The sequence below is a fragment of the Protopterus annectens genome, chromosome 13.part0, assembly GCF_019279795.1.
Source record: "Protopterus annectens isolate FY-2018-M chromosome 13.part0, PAN1.0, whole genome shotgun sequence".
In the NCBI taxonomy this organism is placed as follows: Eukaryota; Metazoa; Chordata; order Ceratodontiformes; family Protopteridae; genus Protopterus; species Protopterus annectens.
Window position 1 is genome coordinate 912,498,133 of NC_056747.1, and position 14,966 is coordinate 912,513,098.

At 36.2% G+C, this 14,966-nt stretch overlaps 1 protein-coding gene across 1 annotated transcript; it reads right to left on the reverse strand.

Annotated features, from left to right (window-relative positions):
• Positions 1–1,112: 1,112 nt before the first annotated feature.
• Positions 1,113–11,377, reverse strand: LOC122787772 (glucose-6-phosphatase catalytic subunit 1-like). Its single transcript, XM_044054671.1, has 5 exons — positions 11,046–11,377; positions 8,564–8,673; positions 5,302–5,407; positions 4,331–4,446; positions 1,113–2,198 (listed from the first exon to the last, which is right to left on the reverse strand). The coding sequence occupies exons 1-5, from the start codon at positions 11,273–11,275 to the stop codon at positions 1,687–1,689; spliced, it is 1,074 nt and encodes a 357-aa protein (XP_043910606.1). The 5' UTR covers positions 11,276–11,377; the 3' UTR covers positions 1,113–1,686.
• Positions 11,378–14,966: the final 3,589 nt, after the last annotated feature.

The following is a 14,966-nucleotide window of genomic DNA, read 5'->3' on the forward strand; positions in this document are numbered from 1 at the left end:
AAGGTAAACTCCTTAACCATTATGCCATTCTCCTGTCTCTTAATGTAGTATATGTGTATGCTATCTAGTAATAATAACTGCAGTAAGACTTTTCCATGGAGGACACAATTTTCATGCATTTGATACTATGTATATATATTTTTGTTTTTAAATGTTTATCCTGTAAATACAGTAACACTCATTTTTTTTTTGTCTATAGTTTCTGTTACTTGATGTGATGACTTTGTATGTAAGCTTAAGCTGGAGATTTTCACCCCAGGCTTCCGCTGAAAATGGGCACTGTGAGACCATCCCAGTAAACACACGTAAAATAAATAAATAAATAAATAAATTTACCATTCACCCTGCATTGGGAGGTTGCTTCAACATACTGCTTCCTGGTGTTACATACTGAACTTCTGTAATAACTATCAAGTCAAGTGCAAACTGGACAAGGTTTTAACTTCCTGGCCTCAACACAGCAAATTCCAACTCTATTGTTACTGTTTCCCATAGGAAATCTGCCAGTTAGGTTTCAAAGTATCTTTCTTCAGTGATTCCTTTATTTTGGGAGATTTCTTCATTCCTTCTGTTTGTGTAGCTGTGGAGTTTTTATATCCACATTGAGGAGTGTGGGGCTTGCACCTCATATGGAAGGGTGCAGAATGAGGGTTGCCCCCTGCAAAAAAAAACAACCCCCCCCCCAAAAAACACTCAAATTTAATTTTTTAGGTTGATTTCCTGACTCATTGTGCTCAGTGAGTTGGTTTCTCACCAAATTGTAACATAATGAGTTATAGTGGGAGTGGCCCATTGCTTGAATAATTCCCATCACAGTTCAGAGAAATAAGCAAAGTACATTCAGAGTAAAACTAAATTACAATAATATTCAGAAAAACAGCTCTGCAAATGTGCATTTGTGTTCAGTTCATGCTATATATATATAAGGATATCATAATCGCCATCTATGTATTAATTCCCTATATTAGATACCTAGTAGAAAGACATTATTATTTAAATATGAATCTTAAACTATTAGTACACTTAAACAATCTTTGCTATTTTGTAAATATAAATAAATATATGCTTTTTGATCAGATTCAACCATTTACAATAATAAACACAAAATGCCATATTTTACAATAATTTATTTTTATAAATTGAAATCAGAAACAAATAAAAATGTTAATACAGACATAGTCTGTGAAATTGTTTTTAGTTACAAAACACATACAAAAACTTTTTTATACTATACAGTCTTGGAGCAATGAGGTAGAAGGCTGTTTTTTTACCATCAGTGTCTGATACTTACAGCCTGGAAATATTCCACATAGGCGAAGTCCACACAAGGGACTAAATGTTATTGTTTTAGTATTTATATAAACTTTCAATTTGACATCAGATGACTCCCGTGTTTTTAATTTTTTGTGTCCATTTTTTTTTTTTTGTTAAAATCTAGAGTACTGCAATTTAAAACCAGTAAAACTGTCAAACTCTCAATAGTAGCACCCTACTCCCCTGCCCCAAAAGACTGTCCCAGGCAGAAAAAGTTTAGTAACTTGTCCAGCAAGTCACCCATAGTTTTAGTCAGTCCATATGGTCTTTGTTACAAGTGTTCCCACATAGCTCAGTGGTCTATAACTGAGTCTTATAATTGTTCACATGGATGGAACACATTACACAGAGCTACAGTGTTTTATTTATAGTTTATAAGATCTTCTTGTCATGTGTCCTTGTGATGTGAAAGAGACAGTATGGGATGATCGCTACAGCTGTCAGAGGTACGGCAGCACTCTTGCAGAAGGACAAGAAGTAAAACAGCAGTTCGATCTTAGCTGGTGGTTTGAAGGAGTCGAATAAATGTAGAACTATTATGGAAAACACAATGCAACTGAGTTTGAAGCTGAGCCTTTGTCCTTGTTTTCCTTTACAATTATCAGCATAAAGTTGAGAATTAAGGGCTAACCCCAGACCAAAAAGGGTACCCAGGTTCCTTAACAAGCCAGCAAAGGGTGTCGTATCAATATGAATCCACTCAGCATTGACACACCACCTCTTAGCTTTCTCCACAGACCAGAGAAGGTCCACTCCAAAGACTTTCAGGAGAAGATAAAATCCAAGCGCAAAGAGAAACAGGAAGGCAGTTGTGCAGGCATATTGCTTTAGACTTGCTTTGTAGAATAACTGGATGTGATTAAATGCTTCAGCTACTGCCATACCTGTAATAAATACAATAATCATAAGTAATAAAACAATAAACAAAATATATCTAGACTTGCATTCTTCATGTTATTTTCCCATGTAGTATTAGCTTTATCTAAATATATAGGGCCACAAGCAGAGAATCCTATCTTGGTATTAAAGGAAAAAAACAGTTTCATTTTTTGTTTCACTTTTGCATTCTTAGTCTCATTAGGAGTGTTAACCCTTTAACATCATAAAATTATTAGAATGACAAAATAGGTGTTGTTAGTATCTGCCCTGATTGTGTTCTGTAATTGTGTCACTGGTCTATCAGTCCCTTTCTGTATTAGGAAAACACACTGTCACTGCAGTATTCTAAATGAAAAGACCACTACCACCTTTAAAATGTTGTTTTGTAATGTAGTTATGACTAATAGATTGTCTGTTGTCTTAAATAAGCAGACTGATTGACAAAACAGATTTGTGTTTTTTAGACACTCCTTAAAGATACAGCATGAAGAAACATGATAGGTTCAGAAGTGCCACATGGTATGACTACACATAAGCTATTATATGGCAGAATGGATGACCTCAAGATGTGAACAATTAAATGATTTCACAAATTATTTCTATATTTTTTCCAGAAAGCAATAAATATGGAATGATTCTATAACACAGGCTTACATTTTACTTTTTAATTTTCAAATTTTATTAATCAGTTAACCAGACAAACATCTGTTAGACACAATAGTTTATTTTCAGACTACATTGGAACACTGTCTAGTTAAAGGAATTGTATGGAGTCAATCAGTTTTGAAAGTATAAACTGAGGTAATTATCCACTATAGAAAAAACTCAGCACCTCGTAAACTTTGCCATTAGTGATAAACTGCCACACATTTTACTGATTATGTTCTGCAATGAGTTCCACAAGGTACACCTGTTCTTTAGTACTTACAGAACAGGAACAATAAATGAATTATAGGTTGTTACTAGGATAATGACCACTAGGGCCTTTACAAGCCTAGCCATGCACCACAAACCATATAGATCCCAGGTATTATACCAGGGGTCATGTTAGTAGGCAAGTAGCTAAGGATTTGTGTGGGGGAGTGTTAGATGGGATAATAATGTTCTTAATGACCGCCTCTGCCCATAAGGGACATGGGGGTCAGACTTGGGGTAAATGTACAATTTCCCATCAAATTATCAAGGTTTCATTTGAATAGGGTCAGGGATGAATTCTGTTCTACATGGATTGGGAGCCTATTCCATAGCACAGGGATCCTTTGGGACACATATCTGTCTCCCAGCATGTTTTGTTTATGTCACAAGTGAAATTCAGATCCTTGGATTTAGTGGTGTTTGTTTTGCACACATGCAACAGATCCATAAGAGCTGGCTCTGAGGAAGCCCTGTAAGCCAGACAAAGATCCCCACTAAGCTGCCTGTAGGAGACTGAATACAGAGAAATAGCCTTTAGGTAATCACTGTAAGTCAGGGTATTCACGTCCTGAATTCTCCTCATGTGAGATTTTTGTGGGCATTCCAAGAATCAAACCCTGTACCTTGTGTGTGTGAGGTAAACACCTTCACCATTATACCAAGCCCTCTCAAATCAGAGTAATTAATACTTTTAATGTGTGCCCACAGGAATGCTGCACTGTAGATTAAGTCATAGCAAACACTATTTTTTGTAACTATTTAATTCATAACAATTAGAATGCAGTAATGTACTATTGGGGAAAAACCCGTCATTTTGCATCAGGATGGAAAAATACAATATGTACTAATTTTCACTGTTCCTGAGCACATAATAATCTTAGCATAACTATTTTATGTTAATCAAAATAGTGTATTCTGAGTTATTGTGCAATACTTTTCGTTTTAATTGCATTTTGAAAGTTGAGACAATCTAAATGTCACATGACCCAGAACTTATTTTTTTCGGGTTGCTCCCACAACCTTTTTGTCGCCATATTTTTTTCTTGACAAAAAGCTGAAGAAGGTGTTGTCCAAGGCTTAGAGAGATATCAGATGACCCCCCCCCCCCAAAACAGTACAAACTCAAAAGTGCATTAACTATCTCATGGTTAGGTAATTTGTCAATTCTGTAGCTATAAAAAGTATTTAGTAAAGTAAGGAAATAACAGACAGTGTGACTCACCTGAAATGACTCCTGCAATGACCTGGTGAGGAAAATGAGCTGCCAAAAAGATTCTGGACAAACAGACACAAAGTTGCACTCCCCAAAAGCCCATCCACAATAAGCTGTGAGTACACCTAGAAAAAAGTAAATGGTTTGGTTAACAAGTAAGCAGTGCTAAAGAACAGTCTATATATATACTCCTTGCACTTGCATTTTTTCAGCTTTATATAACAACAAGAAAATACAGCATAGCAGTTTCATTATTATTGCCCATAAAGTACACATTATTATTTTTGCTTTAAAATACACACATTTCTAACATGATGTATATATTCTCTCAGAAGAGCACAACCTAAGATGTGATATGCATTACATCAGTACATTACATCTACAGAATACTAAATCTTTTCATGGTCTCTAGTGCCCCACATGCAGCAGTTGTGCATGTCCAGCACTGACATTATGCTTAGAACTTGTCCTGGGACAGCATCAGACTCAGATATGTTACATAAATTTTATGAAGGGAATAATAAAGGGAATGACAAGGTGCTAGAAAGATTTCATGTTAGATTCTTCATACCAATAGCATCTTTTGCAGCTTTTAGAAATAGCAATATATTCTTTTGATTATGTCAAAACATTTGAAATGGGAATCCCTAGATTCAAATACACTAAATGTAACATATTCCTTGTATGTCTTCAAAAAAAAAGTTTTTTGTTAGCTATAAAATTTAAACAAGGCAAAGAACTATGCCAGCAGTGAACTGCCAAATCTAGAAGCAGTTTATTTTATTCATTCAGTAAGGAAGTGTGCAAGTCAAAATTTACATGAGAAAAACACCTGAATCAGTGACAGTCAGGTATACACACACCACACACATGGGCTTCTGTGCCCATACATTCCTTAATTTTATGATTTTTTTTCTTCTTCCTATATTCTCTGCCCTTTTCCAATCAAAGATGAAAATATAACTGTGAAAACTTCTTACCATTTCTTGAACTGTTGCTGTTGCTTCTGAAGCAGGAGGGTTAGAACTGCAGTGACCATCACATAGTAAACTCCAGCTGAGCCCATTGCGTGTCCAGAAGGACTTCCTATAAAAGAATGGATACATCTTAGTATAATCTTTTCAGAAAAAATAGATGTTCTATTTTTGTTAATTCATTACTTAGCTTTATTCCAAGATAGTCTGAATAGTCATTTTAATCTAATTTCTTTTGCTTACATCTCATCAGATACGGTCATTAAATTATCTTCTTAACCCATTGATGCTAAATAGGCATCTTTGTCATCAAGCTTGCTGGTTTCCAACAGGACAGTATGTGGTCAAGTTTGAAACAACATTTAATCACAACAGACAAGTGCAAAGACAATACCCTTTGATGAAAGCAAATGAGAAATAAGTAAGACAAAGTATGTAGAGTCAGAGAATCCATTCTTGATGTTCATTGACTATATTGCTTTGGTTCATAAAAGAATCTGACGTAAGCCAGGCTCCATGCCATAGAGGTCAAATCCCTGACTATGACCTAAATGACGTGAGCTTAAGTAGTGGTTTGGAGAAACTAGGTAGCAAAGGTTACAATCTGCAATATGCTGCAGCAACAAGTGGAGGTTTAAAGGCAATGAAACGTGAAAGATTGGTGATGTGAGCTTGGTGCTATCAAGATAATGATGGTAGTCCTCATTAGCAAAAGTGTGGAAACACGCACGTGCTTGGGGACTACAACCATGCACATGGATGGAGAGAACCTAGCAGTCCTTGCAGTGATGTAAGTGCCTATGTGTGCACCACTCAGTGGATGGGCTTAAGAAGAGTATAAATGTTCTCATAGCTTTATCGATAGATACAGGGGTGGCACAAACTATCTCCTGGGCTGCCTGTATGACAGCCTTCCAGTCAGCTCTTACCCCTATGCTGGGCATGCCCAATATTGAGGAAGAAATGATCTCATGGCCATTGGGAGGAGGCTTGATGGTTGTCAAGTACAGAGGGGAAAAAGGATCTAGAAAAATCTAAAGCACTATGTCAAGCACTGGTGAATAATCCTAAATCATGCATTTGACATGTGAATGCCATTAACCTATCCAAAAATTAAATTAAATACATGTATGCCATATTTTAAATCTTTTCAGCACAGCAATATTCTTAATAATTATAGCAAATGTAGTGGCATAGCTGTAAGACTCTTATTTATTTACATTTATCTTTGCTGTTATAATTAAGTACTGACACTACCATTTTACATCAAAGGATATGCTTCAATGTAGAAATCAAATTGTTAAAATGACACTTTTCTGTTGGTGAAATAGCTATGAACTAAATCATTTTTATACTTCCTTTTCTTGTAAAACATAAGCAAGATTTATTTACAGTGGATCTGGTAATAAAATTACCATAGGTGAAAATAGACTACCAGTATACATCAGTATCCTAGAATCTAATCTAATCTCAGTAACAATTTACTGTCTAATATTTATGATACATTGTTTTTATTTCTGAAAGTAGAAATGGTCTGAATTTTTTTCCATTCAGCATGTAATGGCATAAAAGATATTGCTTTTTATCAAATGTGATTAATAATAGTTCAGTATTATGCTATGATGATAACATTTCGTAACACTCTTACAAATGTTTTATTTTCAAAGTCCTTACTAAGGGAACATTTAACCCCAAGGAAAGCCTCCTGTCACAGTAAATTCAGCAGTATATGTTAGCTGGATACTTTTGCTATGAAGTAATGTATCATTTGGCGAATGTGATACATGGATTGGATTATTTACATGAGTGGATTATAACTTTTATCTACTCAATTATTACACATCTAGCGAAATTAAAAGGAAAGAATAAACCAAATATTTTTTGTTTTATTTCAAAACTATTACAAGATGAGGAAATGGTTTATTTTTTTCACAACTACAAATGCTCTTCCCTTTTAAAATGAATAATTTATTCTTCTGGGCAGATGTGAAAGACAAATAAATAAACACAGCACATTACAGGATAATAAGACAATTGCTTTGAGTCAGATTAACTTTAATTGCCAAAATCAAAACACTAAGTGATTAAAATAAATATTATTATCAAATGACAGGAACATTTCATGCATGTATGAGAACTGTTGCAAATATTCTAGATGCAAAACATTTACTTTTCTGTGACAGGTTACTCAGAACAATAAAGATGGTAATAATAGAGTTAAATAAAATACAATTACTGTCGAAAAAGAAAACCAAATCTGTACATTAACATGCAGAATCTGAATTCCATATGTCATCAGGGACTAATTATGGTTTAATGTTGCTATACATGAAATGCTGGGTCTACCTGAAAACGCCGAAATCTCTAAACGCCGATGACGAGAAAACCGACACCAGAAGATCGACAATGGAGAAGACCGACAGTTGAAAACCCCGATGCTGAGAACACCGACATGTAAAGGTAAGTGTGCGATAAGGATGGACATTAGGGTCAGGATGTGGGTACGGTAAGTGTGTGATAGTGACGGACGTTAGGGTAGGGCGTGGGTCAGGTAAGTGTGCGATAGTGACAGACTTTAGGTTTAGGGGTGGGTTAAGTGAGTTAGGGTTAGGGTGCGGGTAAGGCAAGTGTGTGATAGTGACAGAGTGTGTGATAGTGACAGAGTTATGGGTTGGGGCGGATTAAGTGAGTTACGGTTAGGGTGCGGGTAAGGTAAGTGTGCGATAGTGACAGAGTTAAGGGTTAGGGGTGGATTAAGTGAGTTAGGGTTAGGGTGCAGGTAAAGTAAATGTGCGATAGTGACGGACCTTAGGGTTAGGGTTTGGGTTAAGGTTAGTGCATAGCATAGATAGTTGTGTATGTAAGGTTTAGTGTAGGTTTGTAAGGTTTTTGGTGTGCTTGTGTTGTGTGTGTGTTTTTTGGGAAAGGTATTTGTTTTGTTGATTGTCGGGATTGTGGTTTGTCGGGCATGTGAAGTTTCGTGTTTTTGAACTTTCTTTTTTTTTCGGTTTTGTTGTGTCAGTTATTTCGTTGTCGGTGTTTTGGCATGTCGGTGTTATCAGGTAGGCCCAAAATGCTATATCTTGTTTGTCTCTCTTTAAATCTATTTATTTAGTTGTCTAACGACTACTTTGATTAACGGTTTACACAAATCAGTGTATTTCTGTCTTACTACTATTTCATTATCTCCTTTTAAGATCTTTGTAGACTGCCAAATTTTCTTCTATTAAATTTTTAATTGAAAAGTACCATGTGTTGGGTTCCTTACCTGGCCCAGTTTCACATGTAACTGGGAACTGTTCAACCACTGGGACTGAGGTGTTGCTGTAGAAGGCAGTTTCATGGACCCACCAGTATGGCCTTTGTCCAAAGAGAATCCTGTAAGCAACAAAACAGAATATGTAAGACTTTAATAAATGACTGGGATTTCAAGTTAATGTATTACTGTTAGATCCTGGCCTGTGAAATGTATTTTGTGTGTGACAGCAATGAGGGCATTAAAAGCATAGTATGTATAGGCAGCTGTAGTGGTTGTGACAGGAATAAGAGGTGGTGCCAGAGGTGACAGTTCTGGGGAAAATAGCTTCAGGTGTCATTGCCTTGGAGAAAAAAAAAACTGAATGATCAGCTATTGGAGTGGCTCAGATGGGGTGATGGGTGATAAATATCCATGATGAATAAACACATGGTGCAGAACTTATATCACTGATGCTCTCCTAAAATAACAGTAAGATAAATAGCAGAACAAGTACAATGCTGAAGGGTGTTCAAAAGAGCAGTTGCAGTCCTAAGGTGAGACCTAGCTGTGTTAAGCAGGTGTCTGATATTAAATATCCTCAGGTGGGAACCTGAGAAAACAATGGATTCAGTCTGGTGAACAGAGTGACGACTATCATTGTGGGAGAGAGACACTAGGGATGATGGACAGAGCAATGCAAACACTCATGCACCTTGAGACATATTCACTAGACAACAGCAAGCGGGTCAGCAATCAGAATTACTGCTGAGGAGTATAAAGGCTGGAATTATATGAATGCTTAACTAAGAAATAATGTTTTACTAAAGGGGTTCAAATAAAAACTGAAGGACATGGGACTCAAGGGCAACACTAGAATGTCCTTTCTTAAAGATTTTGTAAGATTGTCTGACAATAGGTAGGTTGTGTGATAGAACACACTGTCACGGGGTTGGGCTACACGAAAGGCTTTAGTAAGCTCACAGCAGGACAGATTCTGGGAAATGAGCCACTGCTGTGTTTTCTGGTATTACAGGAATATTTTTCATGTGTTATATAGTAGAAAAGAGTGAGACTGAATGGAATATAGAGCTGACTAATACAAGAGAAGTGCTTGCCTAAAAACCCAGCAACAAAATGTTGAACCACTATCATAAAAAGACTGCAGTACTATGTTGAAGTCAGAGGACAGGACAGAACTTGGCTTAGTGCTTTTTAGACCTGAATATCTATGCAGCCATTGGCTCATTGCATGACCCTGAGCAAGTCACTTAACCTCTGTATTTCAGTCCACCAAAGACTCATGTTCTATGTGTTCAAAAAAATACATGTGAAACAGACTTTCAGCTCATCTACTGCACATAGATACATATATGGCAAAAATTTAGCAACTAAAAGTATTATGAATGATACAATAAAATGAGAAAATATCATTTCCCAGTTTTAAAGAGTTAGCAAAGACTGGCATTCATGCTGGTATTTTGTATGCTGAGTTGTATAACATATCCTTGAAATGTACTGGTAAATGTGGGCTGTCTATAAAAAGGTATTCAGCATTATTTTTAATATAAAGAAATGGCAGGTATTACCATACATGAACATTGAACGTAAGAGATTATAACACTCCTGGCATTATTTAGGATTACTCAGAATACCCTTTCCTTTACAAATTTTCTGTTATTGTTCTGTGCTTCTTCAGTTCCAGGACATTAACATCTTCCCAGCAATATTTAGTTAACATAGATTATATTTACTTTCTGAGACTAGCTACCTAAATAACAGATAAAATACAGTTGTCATCCATGGGCATTTTAAAATATGTTAGTCTCATGAAATAATAATACAACAATCTTCTTGAAGTCATGAGGAAGATGGCATCTAAGCCAGTTACTCTGCCATCCTTTTTTACAAGTTACAAGTCGAGTTCTTTTCTTTACTTTTTCTTTTTTCATAGTTACCAGATTCAGACTTACAAATGTCAACACAATTTTATTGTCTTCTGATGGAGTTGTCATTCCAAAGGTACTGGAAAATTAATTTTGGCTGCATTTATTTGCATCTCATTGATGCATCATTGTGCTGGGAGGTTAGCATGATGGTTAAGGTGGTCATTTACCAGACACAAGGTACAGGCTTTAATTCTCACATGGGGTAATTGACTAGGCTTAAAATGGCCCCCAAGGGCATTTAGCATAGTACTAATCTATGAACCTGATATGTAACATCTGCCAGTCTTGGCCATCCCCTAAGTTAGTATGTTTATGACTTAGCATTTTAAATGCCTACATATATATATATATATATATATATATATATATATATATATATATATATATATATATGTATATATATACATGTGCAAAAGTATGCCATATCCTATGCAGCTTCCCTTGGTCTCTGGAAATAAACAAGTAATCTAAATCTATCTTGTTTTTCTTTCTTTTTCTGTTAAGATGAAGAAATTAGTTGTTTTAATGCAGAGTATATAAACAGGCAAATGCAGAATGCAACTTACCATTTAAAGATGAGGTTCAACCAGTCACCAATCACAGCCACCCAGATGAGTCTGATGCCCACTGACTCGCAGAGATGGAACCAGATCGGGAAAAAGACAAAGAAGGTGTTTCGTAAATCTGCAGCGAATGAGATGAACAGGAACAAATTCTGGGAATCCTTGTAGCTGGTTTGAAGGTACTGAACCATCTGGATCCCAGAACCATGGATCAGGTCCATTCCAGATTCCATTTTCACAGCTAGTATCACCTTTAAATCTGTATGCCAGAAAAGGAAGTGTTCAGTTATCTCTCACTGTAGCTCTCTGTGTGCTACCTGCACTGATTCTTTGCTGAGCTCATGGCCTCATTATATAGTTGCAGATAAACAAGTCAGACAAACACAGGGACTGTGATCTTTGGTCCCTCAGCAAAGTTCTACCAAAAAAAAGTTATTTGTCCTGAATGTGACGTCAATATTTCGATGCATGTAGTTTGCCAATGGGAGTGAAAAACATCTTTTGTCCACATTCCAGTTCTTTGTCAGTGCAGTGTTTTCTTATTAGAAAGTGTCATTCACCTTAATTTTATTGAAAACAAGTTTAGTTCGGTAAGCCCAGATTTGGTAAGCATTTGACCACAGCATTTACAACCATTTCCAATTTATTTTTTCACTAAGAATGACACTAAAGTTTTCATATGTTATAATATTGTTTTCACAGCAAAATGTAAGATACAAAAAAATCACCACTACTTAAATCTATGATTTTATGAGGTGAGTTAAACATAAAACAGCTTCCTAAAAACATTTCAGGATGCTTTTTTATCAAGTAAATAGCTCACAGTAACATTGCTGTCTTTACCTCATACTAGAATAGCTTTACCTGGCAAACAGTATAATGAAACCTGTATAAATCTCTGTGCATCAAGCTAGACCCATAGCCAAAGATATGATTGAATTCAAGGGGCATAACATGCTGACTTGTAATACATTGACACGTGGTATGTAAATACATTTGATCTGCCAATATGCAGTATGCTGACGTCTGATAGACATAGTACACTGATATCTGTAACATGTTTACATACACTGCACTTACAGTAAGTTGTCTGTTATGGAACGTGTTATGTTGGGGTCATGTACCCCTAAAGAAGATTGCGTATGTTTGCAGTAGAAGTCTAATAAAGCTTTTTATATGGGAAGAGTGTTATAAAATACAACACCCTTGTGTGTGTGTGTGTGTGTGTGTGTGTGTGTGTGTGTGTGTGTGTGTGTGTGTGTGTGTGTGTGTGTGTGTGTGTGTGTGTGTGTGTGTGTGTGTGTGTGTATTTTGCCAAAGCCAATTATATTGTTATTGGCAGAATTTGTGTAGGCTGTTGTCCTAGCAACAGCAACACTGTAACTATAAGTAAAAAAACTTTACATGAGTATGTACATAGACAAACTGCCTTCCAGTGTTGGTCAAATGTTTTACTAAGTTTGCTTAACTCTTAAGCTACCAGTTTGTTGTGGTGGAACTGTCATCATCTTTACTGGGGCCCAGTCCAAATTCCTTTGCATGCCATACATCCTCAGTGTCCAAGTCCCTTCGATTCTGCAGACTCTTGACTACCTTAAGATTTTCCATTGATTTGCATGGATACAAAGTCTTTAGGCTGAGTTTCATGCTTACTTACTTTTAAGCTGCAAAGTAATGCTTTTTTGTTTACTTTGTAGATGCAATATCTTCCAATTTTAGACTCTGTTCCTATTTGTTTATTGATAAATAGCTAATTAGCTGCTAGCATACCTATCAACTGTTTAAATTTTGGAGGAACTCCCCAATTTTTTCCCAGGCTTTTGCTCCAAATTTTCTTAAAATTGGAAACTATTATGAAAATGTCTAAATTAATGGTGCTATCATTTAAAAAGTATGCCAGATTTGGGGTGTTTTCTCTAATTATTTTTCTTTATTTATTGCTTTGTCCCCGAGTCTGGCGGTAACATGAGGGCATTGTTTTAGAACAGTACCTCCCTAGTCAGTCTGCACAGAAATGGGCATGCCTTGTGTGACTGATATGCTAAATGGCTGTGATATCATATGCAAATGATGCATGATTGACTGCCACTCAGATTTGATAGTGACATCATGCATACATTGCACAGAACGGGAAATGTACCCTTTTCCGTAGTGTAGTGCAATCTTTTGGTTGGTATATTTAATTTGCATGGTGGTGTGGGGGGTTCAGGGGGGCTTGTCTCCATGCAAAAACATAACAATAAAAAAAAATTTACTTGGAGTTACAGTGCTTTCTCTTTAGCATTAGGTAACTGTAGTGCTCCCGCGAGGTAACGTCCCAAATACACGCTGAGTATTCATGCAGCTGGTAAGGATATCAACATGAATATTCATTCCTTATTCTAACATGTCAAGAATAATCTATGTTTATGAACTTCTGGTGTTAACAACACAGCAAGGTGACATAAGGGGAGCAAATATAAAAGCAGAGAATCCCTGTTGCCTTTGAACCCACTGAGTTGCATTTATTTACCCATGGAATTGACTAGCATAAATGGAGTCGTAAAACATCCATAAGAGCCATGTGATGTGCCACAGCATATGATGCCATAATGCAAAAGTATATCAGTGGCTTTAGGCCACAGGTAGTTGGGAAGCCTTTGTATTCTGCACCATCAGTTGCTGAGACATCTAAATGGGGAAGGGTGCTGTAGCAATTGTAGATCTTATCATCTCCTTTCCTTTGCTGTTGTCATGCAGCATAGAAGAGTTTCTGTTTTTTATACAAACAGCCTTGCTGGTACATTCTTTTTGCATGTTCTTTTCTAATGCAAAAATTTTGCATATCTCAATTATTAGGAAACTGTTTTCTGCGACAAAATGTTATGATTTAAGAATTACACAAGAAATTGCACAAGATCAACTCCTACTTGTACTTTGCATACTTTGTTACATTTTGAAAATACTGATAAGAATTCCTAGAGCTGTTTGTTCAAAGCAGATGAATAAGTGACAAACACCATGTCCTGCCGGTAGTCAGGAAAAAAAGTACACTTGCTTATCTGTTTTGTTCTTAGTGCATGAAGAGCATGATTGAAGGACCTTTTGACACTGAAAAATGTTTTCTTCTAAGTCAATGACACAGACCTTGCAAAAACAGGTCAAGCGTCAATAAACGCATGACTCAAAAAGTTATTAGGTAACCTAAAAGGGAAGAGAAGGATTTGGTGTAAGGACTTTCAGTCTGGGTACTCCCAGAAGGCTGCATTCACTTTGCAGTAATTCTGAAGTTGTCAATACTACAAATGGTGCATACTGTCACAGTAAACAGAACAAGATTTAATAAACACAGTGGCCTTGAAAGGTTTGCTGAACATTATGATGTATTTAAAAATATGCACAGAACTGTGCATTTGTCTTATTTCTTTCATTCTGGCAATTCAGTAATTATATATGGTAAAGTAAATGCACAACAGTAGTTTGACTTAGAAGATACAGAACATGGATCTCTGCACAAATAATTGCCCACCATTAGTAGAGTTATTTTTGACAGGATTACAGGGTTTGTACATTTCCTCCAACTTCTGAATTTTGTAAATTAAAAAGTTAGGAAACATTATTTTGGGGATTTGCAGAAGACACAATAAATCTATAAAATTTTAATTTTAAATAAATCATATACATCTCAATAACAATACTGTGTTGTCCCCAGTTGGTATTCTTTGCTCATAGGATTTCTGCAGGCTGCTGTGAAACATAGCACTGATTACATACTGAAGCATATTGTGAATGGGGCTCAGAATAGGTAAACTGAAAATTCAAGAAAAGACAAAAATGTGAAATTACTGAGAGAGGATTCACTTTACCATAGATTTTCTATACTTGATTTCTCCATCTGTTGTTGTCTTTCGGCTTTTCCCGGTTAGGGGGTCGCCACAGCAGAAC

What these genes read in the sequence shown, in the direction of transcription:
- LOC122787772 (XM_044054671.1), bottom strand. Translation starts at nt 11,275, where the DNA reads ATGGAATCTGGAATGGACCTGATCCATGGTTCTGGGATCCAGATGGTT. An exon ending in TTGAACCTCATCTTTAAATG is followed by an intron (nt 8,674 to 11,045) that starts GTAAGTTGCATT and finishes TGTTGCTTACAG; the next exon opens with GATTCTCTTTGGACAAAGGC. An exon ending in TACATGTGAAACTGGGCCAG is followed by an intron (nt 5,408 to 8,563) that starts GTAAGGAACCCA and finishes ATTCTTTTATAG; the next exon opens with GAAGTCCTTCTGGACACGCA.